General features: G+C 40.6%; 1 protein-coding gene across 3 annotated transcripts in view; it reads right to left on the bottom strand.

The window, feature by feature from the left end:
- Positions 1 to 25,828, bottom strand: part of Stumps (DBB domain-containing protein stumps) — a 52,784-nt gene that overhangs the window by 6,609 nt on the left and 20,347 nt on the right. For all 3 annotated transcript variants that reach the window (XR_013082101.1, XM_076786471.1, XM_076786472.1), the window contains exons 6-9: positions 2,597 to 2,756; positions 1,005 to 1,392; positions 236 to 532; positions 3 to 138 (exon numbers count right to left, since the gene is read on the bottom strand). Coding sequence is in view for 2 of the 3 variants with exons in the window: in XM_076786471.1 (XP_076642586.1) it covers positions 3 to 138; positions 236 to 532; positions 1,005 to 1,392; positions 2,597 to 2,756 (981 nt within the window). In the remaining variant the exon portion in view is untranslated. The remainder of the gene's footprint in view (positions 1 to 2; positions 139 to 235; positions 533 to 1,004; positions 1,393 to 2,596; positions 2,757 to 25,828) is intronic.

The following is a 25,828-nucleotide window of genomic DNA, read 5'->3' as shown; positions in this document are numbered from 1 at the left end:
ACTCGAGTGAACTTTCTGCGTGGAAACCACCCCGCTGGGGGTGGATAGGAGACTAAAGTGCGGCGGCACGTTTCGTTGAAACGCGTGGACCATCCAGTTGTCCAGCTGCTCGCGATCGCCGGGATTGAAGCCGAACGTCTGCAAGCATAATTAATCGTGCCGATAATCCGGACAGATCCAATCGAGGGATGATCCCTCTTACGCGCAGCCGGTTGCTTATCGAGGCGATCTTTACCTGGCACATGAACTCGAGGGGATTGTCGTGGGCCCTGAGGATCTGATCGAGTTCCCTGAGCCTGCTCTCGCACTTCACCTGCCTCACGCCCAGAGGGCAACCGTTCTTCGATATCCTGACGCCGACCAGCATCGACACCTCCAGACATCTTTCGGGAATTGAGAACTGCAGGGCGTACGGGTTCCTCCTTTTCACGTGGGCGATATCGATCGCTTCCCCGCAGCGATCCACGATCACGGACACGTTGTCCTCTGGGCGCACAGGGTCGTTCAACAGAGCTATTATCCTGTTGTGACCCTGAAAATAGGCTTAGCTCAGTTATACTGCACCAGGATGCCCAACATTTCATCTTTTTCCTTCTAATTTATACTATTCCAGAGGAAATTTTCTTCAGCTACGTTTAGGCACGTCTTAAAATTATAAATAACACATTTTTTAATTAACGATTAGATAGAGGAATTTATTTGACAATTTTATATCTCTGTATCAATTTTTTTCTATATTTCAAATAAATTTCCTCGAAGACTAATGCTCCCGAATCCCGAAAATCAAAAAATTATGAAATTTGAGATATGCAAGCTTCAATGCAAAATCGAAAAGTAGATGAATTTTCGAGGGTCGATTTCACCCCCCTAAGAGTGAATTAAGGCAGCAAAAAATTGTATACTTATTTTCGTACGCACTACATATTTCCAAAATTTCATAATTTTTTCCGAGTGAACACATTCTTGTTATCGCAATTTTACTTTACAAAGTATTGTGTACTTACCAGTTTGACTTTCTTCGGATGAACCGAGAAAGCAGTTTTGTCGCTCCTGAGGGCAGGCGGGGGCGTAGTGCCGAGTATGCCAACCGCAGCACCTAACAGCTCGCCGACAAAGGTCTCGTCCTGGTCCTTCACGAAGAACTTCCTCCATTGATTGTACGAGACCAGGATCGACCTATGGGCGTCGCTGATATGGCTATCGTGCACACCCAACATCATTGCCAGGACCTTGTCGCTGACTAGGTGCCTGGCTAGACTCGTCGCATGTTCTGGTCGACTTTGTACTCGTTCCAACAGAACTGGACACACCACGACAATCTGCAGACGAGCTGTTCTGATCCTTTCCTCGGTGCCCGGGGGAATCGTTTCTTCGACGGTGATGTGACGTACTCTGAAATCATTTTTATCCGTAAGCATCGTCTGTAACTTGCTGCGACCAAGAGCTTTCGAATGGGGCAGTCTCAGTTTTCAAAAATTAATTTTTCTGAAGATTTCCACAAAATTAATTTCTCTGAAGATTTCCACAAATGAATTTCTCTGAAGATTTCTACATATTAATTTCTCTGAAGATTTCCACAAATTAATTTCTCTGAAGATTTCTACAGATTAAGTTTTCTGAAGATTTCTACAGATTAAGTTTTCTGAAGATTTCTACAAACTAATTTTTCTGAACATTTCCACAAATTAATTTATCTAAACATTTCTACAAATTAATTGTTCTGAAGATTTCCACAAATTAATTTTTCTGAATATTTCTACAAATTAATTGTTCTGAAGATTTCCACAAATTAATTTTTCTGAACATTTCCACAAATTAATTTCTCTAAACATTTCTACAAATTAATTTTTCTGAAGATTTCCACAAATTAATTTTTCTGAAGATTTCTACAAATTAATTGTTCTGAAGATTTCCACAAATTAATTCTTCTGAATATTTCCACAAATTAATTTTTCTGAACATTTCTACAAATTAATTTCTCTGAATATTTCTACAAGCTAATTTCTCTGAATATTTCCACAAATGAATTTCTCTGAAGATTTCCACAAATTAGTTTTTCTGAAGATCTCTACAACTGAATTTTTCTGAAGATTTCCACAAATTAATTTCTCTGAACATTTCTACATATTAATTTCTCTGAAGATTTCTACAAACTAATTTTTCTGAAGATTTCTACATATTAATTTCTCTGAAGATTTCCACAAATTAATTTCTCTGAAGATTTCCACAAATTAGTTTCTCTGAATATTTCCACAAATGAATTTCTCTGAAGATTTCTACATATTAATTTGTCTGAAGATTTCCACAAATTAATTTCTCTGAAGATTTCTACAGATTAATTTTTCTGAAGATTTCTACAAATTAATATCTCTGAATATTTCTACAAGCTAATTTTTCTGAATATTTCCACAAATGAATTTCTCTGAAGATTTTCACAAATTAGATTTTCTGAAGATCTCTACAACTGAATTTTTCTGAAGATTTCCACAAATTAATTTTTCTGAAGATAACGACGAAATAGGAAATTGTAGGATGATGATCTCAGGAAATTTAAGTGGAGGTTTATAGTGAAGTAGAAATGCGAGGGTGTAATTACTTGAATGGCGGCCGGCCCTGCTGTCTGCTGATCTGCTCGAAACAGGCTGTCAGGTAATTTACCCACAAGCTCGAGATTTCGCTGTCCTTGCTGGACACGAAGAACACGTCGTCTTCAGGGTGCGAGTCGATCTTCGACAGCCCCGTCGCTGAACGGGATCCTGTAAAAATAAATGATTTTGTTAATTTTCGAAACGTCCTGCTTTCTCAGTATTTCTGTTTTAAGAGAGCACAGATGAAAGTTTTAATTTTGAGATAATTGGGATCCTGTTGCAGCCTCGCCCCCAGAAAATCGTGTGCAACAGCGGTGAGCTGCATCGACCGTGAACAGATCGATGCCCTTTCTGTTTAGTCGACGTCGACGGCGGCGGTCCACGAGGTTTTAATTAATGCCCCACGCTTAATTTCCGCGAGCTATTACCGTATTACCGGCAAGACACACCTTGCTTTAGTTTTCCCCATAAAGGGAGCAGCGTTCAATTTCATTTAATGGGACACGAGACACGCGAGCCTACCCCTCCCCGGCGAGACTAATAAAATAATGGTCTTTTAATGCGTTTGTTCCTCGTTATTCGAGAATGTGTGGCATCTCTAGAACGTACGAATTACACGCAGGCATTTCTTCCGCGACATACTTCATCCTACCGACTATACTCAACGAAATTAGAATCTCCTCTGAGCATTTCCCCGACGATCTTCCAAGAAGATAACCGTTTCTTTAAACAGCGTATTCTTAATGAAATTCTTTCTTCTTTCCTACGGATATCGTTTCCAGAGAATTTTCCACAAATTCCTGCAATTTCTGAGGGCTTCTACGCAGCTTTTGAGTTTCAAAAGCGAGATCCGACAGAAACAGAATACGCGAAATGGATTCTCATTTAAACGACCAAAGCCGGATTAAATATACTTGTGCGGTCCCTGTGTCGACCTAGTCTCGACATTTAACTTGATTCGAACGACTAAATGTTTGAACAAATTTTAAACCACTTGCTACTAACTTCACGAATTCAATTAAATGTATTACTACAGTAATGCACTGGAACGTAATAAAGGCACATGATTTTCGTGCTGCTTGTAAATTCAAAGAAGGACTTCGGGCTCAGAATGACCGGCTACATTAATTTACGATTATTCAGTTTGTAAAGACACGCTCATAAAGGATTCATTCAATAATTCATTAGACACATATCATGAAAAAAAATCCGAATAAATGTATCCCCGTTACATTTACAAAATAATATAAAATATGATTTTCAATAGTTCTTTAGACACATATCACGATAAAAATCGCAAAAAATCCAAATGCATACGTCCTCGTTAATTTTACAAAATAATATAAAATATGATTTTCAATAGTTCTTTAGACACATATCACGATAAAAATCGCTAAAAATCCGAATAAATGCGTACCCGTTACTTTTACAAAATAATATGAAATTAGCAGATATTCGAAGTATTTTATGACGTAAGACACAAACCAACGACTTCGAGCAATCAGAGTACAGAAGTTTTTAAAGGACCCACGAATCAAAGAATTCGCCATTTTTTTGGCAATCTCGAAGTGTCTCGAGAGGCGCGAGAAAAAAAAGAAATTGGTGCGCTCCGTTTGTCCGATCGTCTCGGTGCATCGCGACCGCTCGCAAGTCTATCGGGAGTACAATGGCGTAATTAATGGGGTCGCTCGTTTTCCATAACCGTGTGCATTCCCGAACAACGAAGCTTTTGTGCCGGCGATATCGATATCTATAACCGCCGCCGAGACTGAATACATACACCGGGGTTCACGATCCCTCCGGCCGAAAATAACCGGAAAGAGTCGCGCTCTTTCTTTTTTCGCTTTAATGAACTCTCCCCATTATCGACTGCCATTCAAGACCGTTCCGAAAACTTCGGTTATCCGAAGTTGTTTCCTCGAACGATATATACCCGCTCGATAACGGCGTTCTATCCGTTAAAACGTAAACACCTGTCGGTGCTTAAACAATTATTTTCTTCGCTTTCCAATTTAATTCTGGAATTTCGATTTTCTCGTCACGAATCAAACAATTTTTCTGTGGGTTCCGAAATTTTTGTTTACGCTCCACAATCTTTGGAAAATCCCGTCGGTAATCTTTTCGTAGGTTTCACAAATAAAGTTAGCGAATTCAAATGGAGTTAACGCAGATTAAATACAATCAACCCTCTAGATTGAATTTTAGACGATCGTATAGTCGCTTCACGAATGCATGTTTAATATTTATGAAAGAGACCGATCATTGTTATCTTCGAATTCCGGCTACTGTCTTCTGGTATTTATAAATCTTTCCCGCACGTTAACTGCAGCGACAGAAACACGGTATAGCAACAGAGCGTTAGGGGTGGCGCTTCCTGTGAATGCAATTTGTATTATCTATATTTTCGTAACCAAGTCGATAGCCGTCCGAACAAATTCGAAACAGATGTGTTCACCATGAAGCACCAAGATCGAAATCGTGGGCGGAATTATGGGCGCAGCAGAAAGGTTCACGGTCCTTTCAGGGTACGCGGGTCCGAAAATAACCGGGAACGGGGTAAACTTTCATTTTCTCCCCCGATTCTGTTCGTCCACGGTTTTCCGTGAAAACAGCGGACAAATAAACGCGTCGTTAAGAATAGAAGAAGGCTTGTAGCCGACGCGAAGGGTCCGTTTCCGCGTTCGTAACACGTGGTTTCCATCCGAGGAACGTGCCGACGAAAACGTTCTCTCTGTCCAATGAGAATGGTTCTTTCATCTATGAAATACTGCCGAGACGAAAGAATAATTGTCTGGCCGAAAAAAAAAGAAGAACGACAAAGCAGTTCAGCAGCTGTGTTTTTTGTTTCTAGCTAGTCGTCAAAACAAACCGAGTTCAGAAATTATAAAAATCGTAGATGTACACTGGCCGACGAAACTATTCGAACGCCCATTAAAATAGTTTAACTTTTTTGAAATCGGACCAAACGACCTGACTTTTGTTGAACAATTAGAAGAATTGGTTTACCGAATGACGCGCGAAAAAGATTTTGAAAAACTTGCAATTGCAAAACTTTTTTATTTGTTCTTCAATTCATTCTGTAATTCAGGTTCTTATATGTTTGCAAATTGCAGGTCAAAAATGGCAAAGGAGCCTTTTATTGGAAAATGCCTGGTCGCAGGCGACAGAAATCCTCCGTTCCGAGTTTGGTTTCTGTGGACGCCATCTTGGCGGCTCCTGTGGCCGCTACGTGACGCGCGTGGCTTCCGTTTTCGGCTGCATCCGGCCTTATACCGAATTAATAGTCGCGAGCTAATCGAGCTACGAGCCGTTATCCGTGCTCTTCGTAACACGGTTCTAGTCCGGTCGACAGGAAACGCGGTGGAAAATCGTTTTTGCGAAATGGAACGACAGCAATCGTCTCCCGTGAACGGAATACTGATCGGCGGTTAATGAATTTTGTACACTCAGAACGCCCATAACGACTTCAACCACAATTTCAAACTTTACGCTTCTTAGCGAAAGAAATTCTCTTTTCATTCAAGTCCCCGCAATTCACTTGAAAAAGTAACTCTACTGCTTCGATAAATGCTTGTGTTCGAGACGTTTAATTACTTCCGCCATTTTGGAGCTGAGGAACCGACAGATACTTCATATTTAAATCGTGTCGATACAATCTATTATTATCAATTTCTTAACTCTTTGCGAAAGAGAATTTATTTTATTCTTCTACGGCTGAAACGTGATAATTTTCTCTATTAAAATGACACTGTACCCAGCGAAAATTTGTTTGACATTATTCGAGAATAACTACCCTTTCATTGCCATAAAATGTATGCAACTCTGTGTATATTTAGAACTGCAATTTTCCCTTAAAATCTCCAAGTACTATCGCTTTAATTTCGTACATTTTTACTAATTCAACGTACAACTTTTTTAACGCTCCAGGCGCAGCAACTTTTAATAAAGCAGTTTGGAAACATGGTGGCTACCAGCCCGGCGCCGTGGTTATCTAGCATCTCGCGTAAAACCTCATTAAACGAGCGAAACGGTAAATTACAGGATTAAAGCCGCGCCTAAATCAGCGAACATGCGAACTCGTCCAGCTTTTTGCTTCGTTCGTACCGGAAATTTTTTCTAAAATATCGCTCGGACAAGTGGCGATCGTTCGAAAGGGAAGCGAATAGAAGAGGAGACCGGCAAAAAATCGGCATAAATTCGGAACAAAACGAGACACTCACTGGTGATGTTGGACAAATCCAAAAAGTTCGGCCGGTTCCGTCGCCGGGAACGAGGCGTTTCGCACGTGTTCGCCATATTTTTCTGGGGGACAAACTTTTCGACCATCTTTTACACGTCGGGACTTATTCGCGAGTTTCCACACCTCGAGAGATCCTGCCCCCGTTTACCAGCGATCCACATTTTCACTCATTTTGATTTTCGTTTCTCGAGAAAGAGGGGAGGGGGACGACCGGCGAACAATGTTGGAAACGTCGCGTTCGATCGATCGTCGACGACTGATCGATTCGATACAAACTGAACACCGGGAATGCCCATCGTCGAATTCGAGACGCCCCACCGCTCGGTCGTTCGCGTCATTGTTTTCACGTACAGACTCAGAAATCAAACGATGCCCATAATTAAGCTGGACGAGCGTCGAATGTCAATTCGGAACCGATGGGACTCCGTTTGTTTTGGATTTCGTTCGTGGGACGTGCCATCGCGACAACAGGCCGCGGTTCTTCGTACTTGGAAACGATTTATCATGCTTTTTGTTTATCGATTTGCATCCTTTACGGTGACCTCGCGAAAGCGAGAGTCCCCGAAGTCCATTATTTTCTATGCAGCTCTAGCCATCTTTTGTAAAATGTATTAAGGCGAATTTTCCAACCACCCTGCACATGATTTGTGTCCATATTGCATGTACACTATTACACTAACGATCTGTCTGCACGTTTGTGTGAGAATTAAAATAGAAAAACATTTTTGCCGTTGTCTAAAAGATTTCTTATGGCAGAAATTAAATAAGAAAAATGTTTGTGAGCCATAAATGCGTAAAGATCTATAATCTGCTATAATAATCACTTGTATTGTAGTTGACACGGTCATAAATCAATTTTTGAAAAGAAGAAATATTGCTTTTATCGAATAAATTTTCACTCGTGCATGAGAAATGAGGCTAACATGTTGAATAAAGCTTCATGTGCTGTTCCATCATTTCTACTGAAGCTTTAAATGTTAATACATTTGGTAGAAATTTTATAAATTAATTTCTGTTGCATACTGTTCGAGCAAATTAAATTTGATTGAGATTTAAATAACGTTAAAATTTGAATAGTGGAGATCGACTAGAAAATGTTCCAGAAAAGTCCGTTTGAGTAAAATCGTGGATTTACAAATCGTTTTGTGTACATGCGCTGGTGTAGGTATTTTTATAGCGAGCGACGCGAGTATTCGTAGTAAGATGTTACGAACGGGACGTCTGTAGCAGCTCGTAGAGAAAATATTTAGATTCGAACGACGGCACGGAGAAGAAAAGGAGAAGAAGAAGAAGAAGAAGAAGAAGAAGAAGAAGAGACTAGGACGCCGCAAAGATGGCGGCAGCTGGGCCCCATTTGTATTCGCCGCGCGGCGTCGAAGCCCGCATACGATTAGCATACTGCATATCCTGCGCATCGGGTGCATCAGGACACGACGACACGCGCTTTCGAATGCACGAAAATGTCTGCCTCGTGGAATTCTCGAAGGACGCTTTATAAATAATCCCCAACGGATTCGTCGCTTTCATCCCCCTGAGCACCCGGTTGCATTTCATTAAAATCGCGCCGGGACGCCTGCTGCCACTATCCTTTTTCTCCTTCATTTTTTAACACTTTCGCGATCCCTTGATCTATAAATGGATCGCGATTTGAAATAAAATTCGAAAAAATTTTGAGACCAAAAGATTAGTCGCGGACAGTTGTTGAAAGCAGAATCTACATGGGTGCCATTTTGATTTTAGTAACGTTACGTTGTGCAGTGTTTAAAACACATACTAGTAGACTTAGACATTATACATCATTATTCTGATTTTTATTAAATATGAGCATGAGAATTTGTCTGAATATCAACAGTCTTTTTATTGTTTTCTACGATTGTCGATAGCGTTTGATGTATTGTTACTACGCTATAAACGTTTGCATCGATCCGTCCTGCTAAATTGTTTACGAGAAGAATGAATCATTTATAAGTATAGCTACAAGAAATTATAGACTCCTCTGTAAATTGTCGGCGACACGAAAGAACGTCACAGACAGATTATAATTTTTAATCCACCTATTGTTGTACATCGATGTCGGATATATTTATTGAAATCAGCTTCGGCATCCTTAAAACGATATATGGAACACTGGAGCACATTTGTAAACAATTGCGCTGCCATTTTGGCGCTGTGGAATTTCGCTGAATCGAGCTGCTGTTTAATAGCTGGGATTGTTCGCTGCACAATGATTATTAAGTAACGCGAGCCATTATATAACGTTACAGACCGGGTATGCTATGAACAATATTATAAACTATTTCCTAGAAATTACAAGGATTACTTTATGTAATGAAACCTAGCCTGTAAAAAATCAAATAAAGATTGGATCTTTATTCGCCAATTTTTAAAAAATATTGTCCTGTGAATTTATTTACATCATTAAATGGATCTATTAAAGGATAATAGAAAATTTTCTAAAATTCATTAATAGTTAACTACAGTCGGTCATAGTTAACTAGTTGTCTCGTTTACTCTACTTACTAGCATTATAAAACAGAATAAATAATATTCAGCAACATGTTAAATTATTTATAATCTTATTTATGACCTGAAAATTCCAAGGAAGAAGAAAGGAAAAATTACCGAAATATTCGATGCTCCGTTTCGCATAATGGTTCTCCTCCTTGATCTTCATCTTCCCAGTTATCAATCAGATTTGCCAATAATTCCCCGATCAATGTTCACCACGAGCACCTCGCGAAACCCATGTCGACCAATAGTAAGTCCACCAGCTTCCACGTACGAAAATATCACCGAGCGATGCGACAATTAAATCGTCGAGGGCAACAGGAAAAAACCGACGACATAGATTGAATATTAAAACCGCGGGAGAGAGAGAGAGAGAGAGAGAGAGAGCAGATCGGAGAAGTTCACGGAACCATCGAAAGGAAAAAAAAAGACAACGTCCGGCTGGAGCGCGGCGCGCCTCGTCACTGAACATCTCGAGGGTTGTTTCGGATGATGCGGTTCGGGGAACTCGGACGCATGCGCGCCGAGCTGCGCCCTGCTCTGCGCAGGCGCGACGCGTTCGAATATTTCGGGAATCGCACGTGGTCCAGGCAGCGCGCGAATCCGCGGCACGCGACGCGAAAACGAAATTCGCCGACGTTTCGCGGGATTCGGGCCGCCGCGTCGGCTGGAACCTTCGGTGGAAACGGTTCGCGGTTCGCACGAGAGGAATGAATTATTCTGCGCGTTGCGTAGAACCGAAAAAAGGAACGAGATATTTATTTATACTCGGTATTTATTATAGTTGGTGAGCGGTCATACGTCAGTTAATCGTAGCCGAAGGAGATTCGACGAAGAGCGAATTTCGATAGAACAATTTTAACTTTTTGCACTCGAAGCCATTCTAACTCCAAAACGAAACATTTCTTTCGACCTAGAATATTTCCCTTCTATATATATATTTGTTCAAGCTACACATACGAAAATGGTGCAATTTACTCGTACAATACAGAAATGTTTAGTAATTTATTGAATACGAAGAAATGAAATAATGTAAAATATATTTGGAATAATGACACAGCGATTTTTAGTGGCGCCTTACAGTCGCCATTCGAGTGCTAAGGATTAACAGAAAGAGTGAGATCTAGGGGTGGTTACAAAGTCCAAAAATTTGTTCAAACATATTAACACTGAACACATACCGAGCCTTAAAAATAACTGATACATGTTGCCTTATAAAAATGACAAGATTGAATTTATTTGGGTTTTGTGTGGTTCGTATTACAATACATGCTCTACTAAATGCATGAAAGCATCTCATAATTTCAGTAATAGTAAAATAAAAAAAATAAAAAGTCGTTCTTTGAACAACATAAATTGCTATTGTATGTTGTGTGCATTTGTGTACCTCAATTTTTATACTGCAATAAACACACTAATAATAATTGCTAATGATGTATTATTTACTATTATCGTTTTACGTTTCATCCTACGGTCAGATGTTGAAAGATCTTGTCCCTTTCGACGCGAAAATGTTTTAATTTATTTTTCGAATGTATATAGAAAATATGTTGAACAGCCTGTTCATGTGTAGAATTATTTTGAATTAAATGTTACACGAAAGCATCGCTAGGTAAACATTTATAATCTTGATTTCGTTCCACGTACCCGGCTTTTCGTCCCAGAACATGTTCAGCTACTCAGAGGGTGTAACGAGTTGGAGAACAATCCTCGGGATGTTAATCAGCGTCGAATAAATTAGTTTCCCAATATGGCCACGGATAAAGGAAGCGCCACGGACGTCGAGACACCGTCCGTACATTATTGCGATTACGGGGCGGATTAATTAAACATTAATTGGCTTAATTGAGGCACGGTCGCGCGCTTGGCGAAACGTTTCGCGAGGCGATTGCGATCTTACGTGAAACGATAGGCGGTTCGAACCGGGAGTCTCTAGGTGCAGATGCGTCGATATTGTTATCGTTATCAGAGAGATAGAGAGGCGAGGATGTGCGCGGATATCCTAAGCAAATAAGGGTGTTATGGCAGGAGGAGGGTAATCGTTGACTAAACATCCTTTCGGCTGTGTTACTGGATTGTGTAGTGATACTAAAAAATAGAAAAGTCTATTTTTTAATCAATTGAAATTGTTCTTTAAGGATCCATAAACTTGAAAATATTTGAAGCGTTGTCCTCGAAATAAAACTTTTACACTCATTTAATTTGAAAAAGGTTCGCACGATGGTGAATTAGGGGGACTGTTGTTTTGGAGGCACTTGACCGCACGATTTTCCGACTTTTTCTCCGAAATTGTATCAGTGGAATGACTCAACGCGAATTCCGAGTCACAAAGGGCCCGTAGACGAAAGCTTGGCGCACTTTACGTGTCCGCGTCTCGAGATTTCCTCGACGAAAAACCTTGAACAGGGCCCCCATTCACGAAGAATTTCATCGAAATTCCAGCAGTGAGTCGGTTTTAGGCGGCTCCCATTCACGGGCTTCTATTTCCGCAGCTGCGAGCCGTTTAGCAGCAGTTTCGAGACGTTTGACGCAACGTATCATTTTTTTTCGCACGCGAACGTCACGATCCGCGCGACACTGATTTTTGTATGCGCAGCTTGTCGGCCGTTGACGCGCCACCGCGGTTCAATCTGTTATCAACCGTTTCTATATTTAATTCACGAATCTCCGCGTCGACGTCTTCGAAATTCTATTTTAATTACAGTCTTTCGAATTCCACCGATGGCTCAGCTGTCGATAGAATTTATTTTTTAACGATTCAGTGTTTGTTTACGAAGAGAGTGAGAATCAAAGTTTTCTTCGAAGAATAAATAAAATGTCAAGATTGTTTCCTATGCTCGGGAGGATACAAAATATAAATACACAGGGAAACGCGTAAAACGAGCATGAATGCGGCATCCTACGGCGAGAACCAAAGGGTCTAGCCGGTTTTTAATGGCCGCCAATTGCGTTATATTGCTTCCGTTCGTAAACGTTTCCTTCCATAGAAAATAAGCATAGAGATCGCTCGGAGCACGCACCGGGAATGAGAAACAATGGGTAAATAGTTGCATCAGAGGATTATTTGACAGTTTCGAGTCGTCAGGGACGGGGGAACACTTTCCATCAATTTCGACTTAAGCTATTCGTTAAGCCGTCACGTCTCGTTGATTGCCGATATTTCGCAGTCGAAGTCTGAACCGAGCTTTGCTGGCTCATAATTGATGCATAAATTGCTTTTCGTGAAGGTCTCTCCCGAAGTGATACTTAAAAACACGTGCTGCTGTCCTATAAAATCCACGAATAATGCTATTGCATAACAGAAGAATACTAAAAGATCAGACGAAATTAATAATCTATTAATGCAACGACTCTCAAGTCAGAATTCTAAAAGATTCACTAAATTGAAAGTTTTCCAGTCTGCCTCAAGTCGCAAATTTAATTTATCCGATCAAAAATCTAGTAAATGTCAATTTTTTGCTATGAAAGAAATCTTAATTGATCGAAACGCTATATAATGCATTGAAGGTTGATATCTATAGATTTCTAATTGAGAAGCTCTGCTATAGATCAAAATGATGCAATGAATCAGCGATTAGAATTTTACATCCGACCGAACGTCCTCATTAGCAGCTTCGACCTTTCGGATCGAGATCCCCAAGCTTCTGGCACAACGGGTCACGGTTTTTCAGGTCACAGGAGTCGTATATTTCTCCGGGACAGGGTGTACAAGTAGGACAAGCCCGCCGTTGTTACCTTGAACTTAGATAAGCGCCCTTTGGCCGGACCTAAAAGCGTTTCGACCGAAACGCGCTTGCGCCGACAGCCGGACGAATATTTTATTTGACAGCCGGTACGTAACGCGATAGTAATACGTTTACGGCCGCTGCTCGACCCTCGCGTACCCTCTAATACAGAAATTGGGCCTCTCCAATTAGAGAGAGAGAGGGAGAGAGAATGGTGGCGGTATGGTGAAACGAGGGGGGCCAAGAATGATTCGAGCGGCCGAGTGACCGAGGAGAGAATAATCGTCTTAAAGTCCCGGGAGCATGGTTGTCAGCCTCTTCTTGCGGGTTTATGGCTTGTAGAAACATATACTGTGTGAACTAGTCGGTGCCACTCGATATTTCCCATGAAATGGTGCTGGAGTGTCTCGATACTAGGACTTGAGTTCAAAATCATCAGACGGGGACAAATGCATCTGCGTTCTGCAACACGTTGGTAGCAGATTGTTAGAGTGTCACGAACAGATCTATATACGAAATAAAAATGGTCCCTATTAATTGCAAGTAACAACAGCCACACACAAGTTTCTTCCTCTGCTTAATAATCTTGGTAAATTCAAAGTATATTGACAGTCTCAAATTCTTTTCATCTCTTTACTATTTTAAAATAAAATTCGCAGTCCAATGGACCATGCAGACATAGCAGCAGAAAGCAAATAGATGTGTGAATAAGCTGACCACTAATTTAGGTACCACTGTTTCCCATGAAACAATACTGTGGCGATACAAGGACTTAAATGTAAAGACACGGAACAGGCATCGAGTATGCATCATATGCATCGGAATTCAGATACCTGAATGAATTAGTACCTGAATACAGAAGTTTGATACCAGATGTGTCTGAGAATAGCATTAAATTCAGGTATCTGAAAGCACTCGAATGCTTCGGTGCCGAGCAGATTGTCCAAAAATTCAGGCACTGAGCATACCAGAGCTGTGCACTATACCAATAAGAATGCGTTAAATCAAAGGTACCTGAATGCATCAGTACTGAATGTACCAGTCCCTGAATGTGCCAGTACCTGAATGTGCCAGTATCTGAATGTGCCAGTACCTGAATGTGCCAGTACCTGAATGTGCCAGTACCTGAATGTGCCAGTACCTGAATGTGACAGTACCCCGAATGTGACAGTACCTGGATGTGACAGTACCTGAATGTACCAATACCTGGATGTGCCAGTACCTGAATGTACCAGTACCTGGATGCATCGGTACCTCGATGCACCGGTACCTGAATGCATGGTCCTGAATTCTAAACCCAAAAATCTTGATACCTGACGCGAACGATATCCAAGTGTCCGAGAATAATGGAAGCTGAGAACGTCAGTACCTGAACGCATTAGTACCCGAGTGCATCAGTACCCGAGGGCAGCAGTGCATGAATGCATCAGTATCTGTATGCAGCCTAATTCATATTGCCGCGTTCCACACTCAGAAATCTTGATTCCTGATGTGAATGGTGCCCAAGCGCGCGAGTATAATGGGAGCCGAGGACTTCAGTACCAAAATGCACTTCACTCGCATTGAAATTCAGGTAGCTAATACGATAGTATCGAGACCCATGGACCCAGTATCAAGCTCGTCGCAGCGAGACCACAAAGAAAGGCAATCCGGTCGGACCGAAACTGTGTCGCCGTTATCGATTCGACTATAAAAGCGAGAAGTGAGTCAACAATTTCGGGAAAGCAGGGTTTGCACGTGCAGAACACGTAGCTGAAAGAGGTCGTCCGAGGAATACCGAAGCAGCGTTCGTCGTCTCGTCTCGTCGGTGCGAGGAGCAAATTTTCCCTGGAACGACATAATTCACGTTCACACGCGGTGGTGCCTGTAAACGATCCCTCAGGAACGCGAGCCGCGTCGTTGCATCGCGGCAACTGCACCCGAGAATTGCATCTCCCACTCCTCTCTCTCTCTCTCTCTCTCTCTCTCCCTCTCCCTCTCTCCCTCTCTCCCTCTCTGGTAGTCGCAGAGCTTCGCTTTCTGTCTGTCGGTTCCACGAAACTGCGATTCATATCTCTTGACGTTGCTAAATATGACTAATTGCACGGCTTCCGACTCGCGAGCCCGCCATTCAACGATTCGCAGGCGTCTTTGTGCCGCGCGATTGTCCCAGCATCTAATTGCGAACAGGTAACGAGATCGAAATGAATCGCGCGGGTTCCGCTAATGATTGTATAACACGTGTTACGCTTGCAATTACATGTAACGGACCGTCCCCCGATCGTCTCTTTTTCCCTTATGCCGGCGCACGCGGTGTTATTAATTTTAATGGTGCCGCGCGTCGACCATTTGTAATTCCGCAAAACACAATTAGCGCGGTCGCTCGCCTTTTTGCGGGACCTATTAATTCGCTTCGACTAGACACGCTAATATCTGCCGGCGAATTTATACAATTAAAAAGGGCGATGAAATATTACTTATGTCGAGGATGCGCGTTTTATGGTGTTCCCTGATTATTGTACCTTTTTATAATAACGAGTATACCTTTTTAACAATGTGCGAGCTTGTTTTTATTCCGCAACTCTAATTGAGATCGCGTGATACGAATGATACTTTATATTAATGTTTCTTTCTGATTAACTGCTGTTGTGATTTCACGTTAAAATGGTCGATTGCTATCCTTTCTCGTGTGCTTTAAATGTTGTTAGATTGGAGCATATTTGTGCAAAATAAAAATTTTATTGTAATTATTAATTCTCTTAATATTTTCATTGTTTTGTGTTGTTCCTACTCATTTCTGTCGTAAGCGCATACAATCTGCAGTCTAATGATTACAAATCTAAGAAATTATTAGTTTATGGTTGTATTGTAACGGTACTTTGAAATATTTATAGTGTAGAAAAGATTGAAGCAAAATATGTCTTCAGGAATGTAAACATAATTGAGTTACAGCAACGTATTAATAAAAATTTTAGAGTACCTTCAACACATAAAAAGGATTGAAGTAAAATATGCCTTCATGACCGTAAACGTAGCTGAATTGTAGCAGCGTATTAATAAAAATGGTACTTTAAATTCTGCAAAATGGTACCTAAGAGTACCATCACGACATGAAAAAGATTAAATTACCTCTTGAATTTATAGCAGCATTTACATTGTACTGGTACCTCAAATACCTTTAAAATACACGAAGTTAAACAAAATTACACAAAATATAATACAATATGAGCACAACCATACGGCAGCATTTTCATTAAATTGCTACTGCAGGTACCTTCGGGGCAATGATTTCACGGAGAGAAGGTCTCGTGGGAAAATTTCCGTCTCTCAAAGGCTCAGAAAAATTGCATTAAGGTTTACTTCGATCTCCGTTCGATTTTACGAAGCGGACGACATCGAATCCGAATCGGATGATTTTCTCATGACCGCAGAAGCACGGGGGGAAACAGGACTGCTGGACGTTTCATGCGATTACCGTGATTAGAGCAGGCGTCGGCGTCTCTAACGAGGGTGGACGAGCCCCACGACGACGGCCCGGTGTTTACGAGTCGATAAAACCGGCCGAGTTTCCACGATTTCTCGGAAATCGCTCGACAGAGAGCCGGCCGAATGAGGAATAATGGCAGATAAATTTTCACGTCGCGATGGACACGCACTTTGACACCGTCTCGTTGAGACGCGTTACGCGGAACAGACGATTAACGAAGCGTTTGTGGCCGACCGATTAATTATCGGGGTGTGAAGAAAATTCCCCAACTGAGAAACACGCAACGACCGAAAATAAATATTTAATTTCCTCTGGATTTCTTCGTTCTTCCAAAAACATACGTAAATTTGATGAAACTTGTACGCAACTGCTCTTTTAATAACTTTTAATAAATGTCACATTTTTCAAAAAAGAAAATAATACATATATAGGAGCATATGTAGAAGATTAAAGTGTAAGCTTGTGAAATTATGTTCTCATATTGTCCTACCAAAATTATAAAGATAAATTTGCATTTCTTGTTAGATAATTTGATAATGTAAACACTATTTTGTGAACTGATCGAACAGTGAAAGAGTGAGACAGAATTGAGTGAAATAAAAATGTTTGGAATTAAGACATGGGAGGGATGGATTCGTTTGTGTATGAACAAAGCATAAGAATTAACTGTATAACAAATTTTTTGAAACACAAAGCATTCGTAGCACAAACGACGAGTCCACATGCCATTCTAACATCGCCTTGGAAACGAGACACTTCGGTAACATTAAAAAGAGTAATAAAAGAGGGAAACTGTCACGGTACTTTGATAGAGCGGAATTATGGCAGGATAAACAGTACTAAATTTTTTTAGAGACACTGACTCGGGCGAAGTATTTTTAAGACGGTCTTCGAATAGTCGGTTCCATTTCCCCGGTATCAATATTTCCCTCTGGCTAGCAGCGGGGTACCCGAAAAAGCGCATGATTGATGCCGAGCGAGACAGCGAGCGAGATGTAAATTAGGATTATCTCGTCGTCGGTGATTGCGACGTCGAATTGAACCAAAAATTACGGCGGCCCTTATTTGTTACAATTATCTCGTACATGACGTGGGGACGAGAGCTCGACACTCAGATAATTTATCTATGACACCCATAAATTTCCACCGCGATAATAAAGGGGCCAATCCTTCATCGAGGCTTCTCCGCAGTGGTATTTTGACGGCAGCGCTCGGTCACGCGGAATAAAATATTTTGTCAAGCATAAAATCTCGGAAAAAAGTATGCAAAAACACCCTTCGCAGGAAAATCCCTGTTAAAGTCATATTTTTCATTTCTTCGTCGTTAACCGCGATTACACTCTTCTGACGTCTACGAGATTATCCAGACAAATTTTCGAATAATTTCATAGACGAAAGTGAGATTTCAAATATTTATAAAAAATTCTAGCACCAAGGTGGAGGAAGCAATTTGAAGCAATAAAGTACTCGGAACAGGAAGTGCGTCTTCCTTAAAGGAATAAATAATTTTTAATGATGGGAGCAATAAGAAAGTCAAAAATACTAATTTTATAGACGAAAGTGAGATTTCAAATATTTAAAAAAAATTCTAGCACCAAGATGGATAAAGTAATTAGCTATATTTATCGCAAAAGATTTTTTGTGTTTCTGTATTCCTCCGAATTTGAAGCAATAAAGTACTCGGGACAGGAGATGCGTTTTCCTTAAAGGAATAAATAATTTTTAGCGATGGGAGCAATCAGAAAGTCAAAAATACTAATTTTATAGACGAAAGTGAGATTTCAAATATTTAAAAAAAATTCTAGCACCAAGATGGATAAAGTAATTAGCTATATTCATCGCAAAATAATTTGTTGTGTTTCTGTATTCCTCCGAATTTGAAGCAATAAAGTACTCGGGACAGGAGATGCGTTTTCCTTAAAGGAATAAATAATTTTTAGCGATGGGAGCAATCAGAAAGTCTGAACGATTAATAAGTATAATTTAGACGAGACGCGCGCGCGTACATCTCAATTTAAACGATGGGCTTGCCAGTGCAGCTTCCCTAAATAAGATGTTATAACGGCAGGATTGATTTAGTGCAGAAAGCCGGAAGAAATTTTTACATCGTCGGAGGAAAGTGGCTCTTTTAATGGATGGTTTCATCCGCAACAGTATCGAGTTACGCATTACACGGTACTGACCGCCCCTGGAAATAGGCAGCCGTTCTCGACTCCGCTGCACAAATGTCTCGCTTCTTACCGGGCTTTTTTTCTCGTTCGACGACTATGCTGGAATGTTCCACGCGCGGTGATTTTTATACTGTTTCCTCTGCCTTGAGGCCATGAGAATGCTGCTTGATTAAAAAATATGAAAATACGACCGAGAATACGTACATTTTATCACTTGAAAGCTGTCGGTTAGTTTTATTTAAAAGAGGACAAGATAATTGCTTGAATTACTGGCTCGTCCTTTGAGAAAGATAACTGATTGAATTGTTATTAATTTATACTGAACGTTCTGCATGTGTTCGACGTAAGCGTTCGTTCGATATTATTTGAAATTCATTTCCGACGTCGACTGACCTACATCTCCAGCAGCAGAAGTAATTAATACGTCGATCGACTTAATCGAGAATAATCAATCCATAATTATTACGTCTGGCCAGGCGACATCTGTTCCTGTTTCGATTCTTTCGGGTTCAATCTCTCTCGATAGAAGACTAATAAATCAATCGCCAGCTTTCACAGGCGTCACAATTGCAGTTTCTAATTTTAGAACGACAGGGGATCGCGAAGATCAAAATTTTGTGTAAAAATTAATTCACATCACTCGTTGGCAATTGAAATATCTTCCATAAATTCCTGCAGACTTGTACCGCATTTTAAAATCATTTTACAAGACATTAAGACTGGGAATCATTAAATAAATAATTGCAATTCGATTGCCAATCAATTTCACTAAAAATTCAGTATCTTTACTAATTTACAAGCAGTTGCTTTGTGTCATCAGCAATTTTAACAACCCCTAAAATTCCTTCTTGCTTCAACTTAAGCTGATATCGATTTCTTGATAGAACAGGGTGTGGTTGGGAGTCGACAAAAAATACTAGTACGCACAATTGCATTCGCAATGAAAAATTACTGGACAATAATCGTTAATGTACCTCCGGAAAAAGCGCTGATTGCAAATTCCACGAATCCCATAATTTCTACAAATATTTAGAGTGCTAACTATAGAAGAATGAACTTTGACTCAGTTACTAATTATTACTAAAAATTGAAAGCTTGCAATAGTTTAGAGAGACTTGCTTCTCCATCATTTTCCTCTTTCTAATCATTACTGTCAACACAATTTTCTTATCGTCTCCAATTTCTTTGCTTTCTCAGACATTCCATTAATACATTTCAGATACACGTGCCTAATCTACGTTCCACATTCGTAATGAATTAACAATAATAACGACAATCACAGACGCGGCAGATTACCGAAGAATGAACGACTCCGGAAAGATGCAGAGCGACTCAATGAATATTATTGAACTTTGATCAGCGATTTCTTATCGGACCGTATTGAAAGTAATATCGAGGGAATTCGATTCTTCTCGAACAACGAGCTCACGTGACACAAAAGTTCGCCGCGGTTCGACAAATTCCGCGGCTCGTAAATTTTCAGGAACTTCCACGCCAGAGACTCGGGGAAACGTTGACGCAATTTCCAGGGCTTATGGGAGGAGGAAGGTGTGTCCGGTTAGCCTGGGAAGTTTAGAAACCGGGTCTTAACGAGCTCAAAACTTCCCGAGTCATGACGTCCGTGGGCGGCCGCCTCTTTGCCGAAACAAAGGAAGGACGAGGATTATTCGATTAACCGGCCCGTGCCGGAACTCCTTTCCTTCCATTAAAGATGCAAAGCTTGTCCGTCTCCGTTTCTGTGTCCGTTGTCTTTCACATTTCTCACGCCCTATCTGATTCCATCCCCCCCCCCAGAAACGCATCAATTTATCTTTCCCGCCACCCATTTTTCTTAGAACGAACACGAGCCCCTTCTAGCACTGGAATCGAAGCGACGTCCATTTTGCTGTTAAAGGACGTATATTTTCATGGGTGGTCCATTAAAACAATTATTTACAGTCCTGCGACGGTGTCCCAGTTCCTTCGAAGGGATGTAGGACGTTGTTCGCGGAGGCGAGCGCGAAGTAAAAGGCGCATCACGAGATACAAGAGCTTCCCTCAAAATAAATAGCCCGGCGCTATCATGGCCGAGCCGTATCTCCTCCCAGGCCTGGGGAAGAGCAAATAAAACGGTATGGATTTCCCGTATCGCGCTGTTCAATCTTTTCCTCTTGCTCCGCGCCTCGATGGAAAGATTCTGGCCGAATGAAATGCTGAAACTTATTAGATTCACGAGGAGTTCGTTGAGTCGCGGGCTATCGATCTTCGCGAGAAGTCTTCCCCGTGCGAGCTCGTCAAAGAATCTGGCAATCTAGTCTATCCGACTCCAGAAAATCATATTTTGTATTCAGAAGCTGTACGAATCGCGTTTTCTGCTTTGTAGATATTGCTCTAAAAAAAAAATCGTACTTCAGAGCGTAATAAAGAGTTTCAGAGCGTTCACCAAAAATGGCGACCAACTGCAGAACAAGCTAGTTTTCCCAGCTGTAATATTGTATTTCAATTGACACAAAAACGTGCAATCACTATTTAGAAATAATAATAATACCGAATTTTGTTTTCTTCCACTTTTCTCCTTACAAATTCTTTGAGACAACACAGAACACAAAATGGCGACGACGCAACGGGGCCATTTTTTAAAGCGATCTCGTGTCCTAATGAAAACGAACTCGCGTCAAGCAAACTCGGGCGCGTTTAATATACTAAACGTCGGATGGGCTCGTAGAAAATCGAAAATATGACGTGCCAGGGGTCAAAAGCGTTTCGGGTTCGCGAATTTGTGGGCGACGAGGGTGGCATCCGCGTGGTATTCATGAGCCGTTCGAGGACACTTTTTCACGGATGACATAAAAATAGAGGAGGTCCAGGGAACGTCGACGCACCGCAGAAAATGCATATGAACACGAAAATAAGAAGCCGGCAGGCAGATAAAAATAATGGAGGGACGGCTGGAAAAACAGAAATAGGCACACGATTTTGCTCTCCGCTCTGGAGAGAATGCTTGCTGCGGTTAGGGTTCACGAGGCGTTTACCGACGACGATTCTCGGTCTATCATTTGGCAATTTGTAGTCATTAATTTTTCCAACACTACTTATTCATTGTTTTAACGTTTGCTTCGTATCTTCGATCTCATCAAATTTTCATTTTTGTCCTGTTCTATTTTGTTGGCTTTTGTCCTTTTAATTATTGAACACTGATAATGTTTTTACTGTGTTGGTTGTGGTCAATTTAATTTTTTGAACATCAGTGCAATTTTTTATTTTTATCTATTTTTTTGGCTGTTGTCCGAATACGTTATAGATATAATTTTTCACTTCTGCTGCATTTTACCTCGCTCGCTGTGACCTTTTCAATTTTTTTCAACACGAATACAATTTTTATTTTCCTCGCATTGTATTTTGTTGGCTGTAATTTTCTTCACCTCTCGAACACGAATAAAACGTCCATTTTTATTTCATTTTATTTCACTGGCTATGGTTCGTGGCAAAAAAAGTTCGTACATTAATTGAGTCTTGTATATCCATGCATCCATTAAACCTATACAATTGACGTTGAAAATCCTCTAATTGTGTTGGAAAATCGTTCGTTCAGCAATAATATTGCAACGAAAATGATACAGAAATATAACATTCGGCATTGAGTGGAATAAACAAAGCGGGAGCCGCGACGGACAATTATTACGAGGTAAAAAACGGCGGGACAGATAAAATGCAGAAAAACACGCTAATGACCAGACCGGTAGAATTTTATGCAAATTTGCATTACCACGGACGTTTATACGGAAGGTAGAGCCAAAGGAAAACATGTTTCGCAGGGAGAAAAAATGAAACCGAAAGAATGAGTTCGTTAAGAGAAAAAGTGAAGCGTTATTTCGCGTTGAATGTCGCGTTCCGTGGCGTTCCGCTTGTTCGAACGCGTCACGAACACATGAAATACCTTGTTATAAAATATGTATTACAAAATAGGACGGAGAAGGTTGCTAGGGCATTATGTAAATTATTTACGCGCGTCACGCAGACGTGACACTCGTGACAAGAGTTATCGACAAAGGAACAACAGTGGACTTCCGGTTCTCCGAATAAATCGCAGTTGCCGGACATCGCGTATTGACCAATCAGTGGTCGTTTAGGTACTTGATGACCATTCCAACTGCGATCTCGAATCCCTTTACCGGGGCGCAAATAAAAATTGGGTCTCGAAATCATTTTCGAACGATTACCGGGAGCCTCCCCTTCCTTGCGGGCAATTAACCCTCGTTTAGGAGGGTGAAACCGTAACGAGGATTTCATAATTCAATACGAGCAATTGCTCCACGGAATTAATTATACCAGCGGGCGAACGGGTGCGGCTTTGTTTCGGTGAACTACGATTCTTGAAACGCCTAGCGCTCTTTGCATGTCTCAAACCTATTAGAAAAGACTCGTCATCATTAATACATATTCATGTTAACACCATTAACACCTTGTTTAAGCTATTTCGTAGTGATTGTAAAAAGAAAACGGTATGGTTCAATTACAAAGCTGGTTCATTTAACCTTTTCATTTTATTTTCTATGTGATTATAATTGAAATTAAGGTTCGTGGAAAAGTTGCATAAAATTGTTCCAGACCAAAATATCAACTGCGTATATTTATGCAAACATAGCGTGAAAACAGTTTTGCGCTTCGAATGAAACAAAACAACGAATAAAATTTTGATTTCCGACTGTAGGCGAAGGAAGATAAAACACGTACTCCATGAAAATTGTTTTTTGCGAATTCTCGGTATATTGAATTTTAAATGGTCGATGGAACAAACGCACATTTTTCCGCCAATTTTGGGGATCACAGCTGTCTTTCTGTAAAACCATGTACATAAGAAAATATCGGAAACTCGGCGATGTATCTATTCTAATCAACGTGTAGGCGGGATCTGGCGTGGATCACTCGATAAGAGTGATCCACGTCGTCCACAGGAACGCGTTATCCGGATGTTTGCCTAGCTTCTGCTGTATATCGATAAATATTCCTGCTTGTGAAAACAAATCGGATCGAAATAATCTAGCTAGCTCGCCGTATAGACCGTCGTAATAATTCTTGGTCGAAGTTCCTTGAAAGGGTTCCATTATTTCAATTAATGAGGTCCCGGCGCAGACGAGGGGTAATTAAGAATAATTACTCGCGAAAGGAGGAGTTCCTTTCGTTTTCTTCTTTTTCTGAGAGCGCTGAAAACGGAAGGCCGGCATCCGTACCAAACGGCGAGCCTCTTTTAATTCCAACTTGTCCCGTGCAGGTGGTGTCAGCGCCATTCGCGTCCCCATAAACGATTAAAACGGCAATCAATTACAATTAATTAGGTAACGAAAGACCGCAAGTCGATCTGCCGTTTCGATCCGGAAATCGTTGGAACCTTTCACGTTTTAACGCGAATTTCATTGATGTTTATACAGGGCTGTATGATTAAATTACATGATTACACTCCATGATTATACTCTATGATTATACTCTATGATGATTCTCTATGATTATACTCTATGATGATTCTCTATGATGATTCTCTATAATGATTCTCTATGATGATTATCTATGATACTTTTCCTTGATGATTCTGTACATGTAATTGTTCTTTAGGATATGCTTTATGATTATTCTGTGGAATTATTATCTATGATTATTCTCTATGATGATTGTCTATGATACTTTTCCTTGATGATTCTCTACATATAATTATTCTTTAGGATATGCTTTATGATTATTCTGTGGGATTATAATCTATGATTATTCCCTATGACGACTGTCTATGATAATTCTCTATGATGATTTTGTACATATAATTTTTCTTTGTGATTATATTTTATGATGAGTCTCTATGATGAATGTCGCAATTTTTGAAGAATTTGGACCGAAGAAAGTGTCGAAGAAAGGGGAACAGGTGTTAAAGGCGAGGATCGATCCCGAGGGAAGGAAATCGAGCCTCCGTGTTCCGGAAACGAGATTCCAGCAAGGGTGGGACCGGAAACCGTGCTCGGCCAGCACCAGGAAGTATAACCGGTAAATATATACGCGGATGGAAAGCGGCCTGTGCCGACGGAATGCTTAATTTCACGGTTATTGACCGGCATCTTCGAAGCAGATCTACGCGACCTGCTCTATTGTCTGCTTAACATGCCATCGGACGAGCTCCGCTCTCGCGAAACAGAATCATTAATTATGATACTGCAACTTTACGGTATGCTGTGCCGTTCTCGTGCGGCACTTTGCGTGGCAAACGCACGTTCCACCAACGAGGATTTGAATTATTTGCGATTTGCATGGCAATCGAATTGCTATTCAAGATTCTCTAACCAATCGAGGGCGATTATGATCGAGGAATGTAATTTTAGTGTTACATTGAGGTCAACGAGACTTCGAGCTCGTTAAAGCTAGTTTATATTTTGATTAGTTCCTTTTTCTCGACGGGCAGTTTATATCCATTGGATAACGAACTGTGTGTGTTTAATGGTCGTAACAGGTTCAACATTTTTAACACCTCATAACATCCTCAATTAGATCGAGTCTGGAAGTCCGTTGAGCTTGAGTAATAATAATTTATTCGCCGGTGGATTCATGGAGTCTAGGGGAAGCAATTAAAAGGTACAGTGAAATTGAGCATTGCCGAAGCAAGCAAGACTAACGAGAGAGACAGTAGAACTGCATATTAAAGCTGCAATTTAAGAAAAATGCTAAAAATCAAAAGAATATAAAGAATTATAGATAAGGCAATAGAGCATCCCCAAAATATTAGAATAGTTACTTTGGAATATGATAAATAAATAAATTAAATGTCTACGTTTTTAAATATACACGGAATTGTTGCCCATTATCAGGAAAATCGAGTAACACTCAAAAAAGGTACTCCTTTCTAAAGTAGTCTTCAAACAAATTAAATTTTGTAGATTCTGTACAACTGGGTTCTGCAGTAAAAAATGCACAATTTTGCAACTTCATCCTTTTAGATGCACCAGTTTCCACGATAATCGACTAAGACTGTATCCCACTCCCTAATTGAACCCTCGATCTAAATTCTGTTGGTACAAATGAGCTTTGTGTTATAGTAAGAGCTGGATAATTCTGCAATGTACATGCAACATCCTGCTTCTAGGCACAGTAGTTTGCATAAAAATCGATCAACA

This window comes from Halictus rubicundus, chromosome 4, assembly GCF_050948215.1.
Source record: "Halictus rubicundus isolate RS-2024b chromosome 4, iyHalRubi1_principal, whole genome shotgun sequence".
NCBI lineage: Eukaryota > Metazoa > Arthropoda > Insecta > Hymenoptera > Halictidae > Halictus > Halictus rubicundus.
The sequence above is the reverse complement of the archived record's forward strand: the minus strand, read 5'-3'. Positions and strand labels throughout refer to the sequence as shown.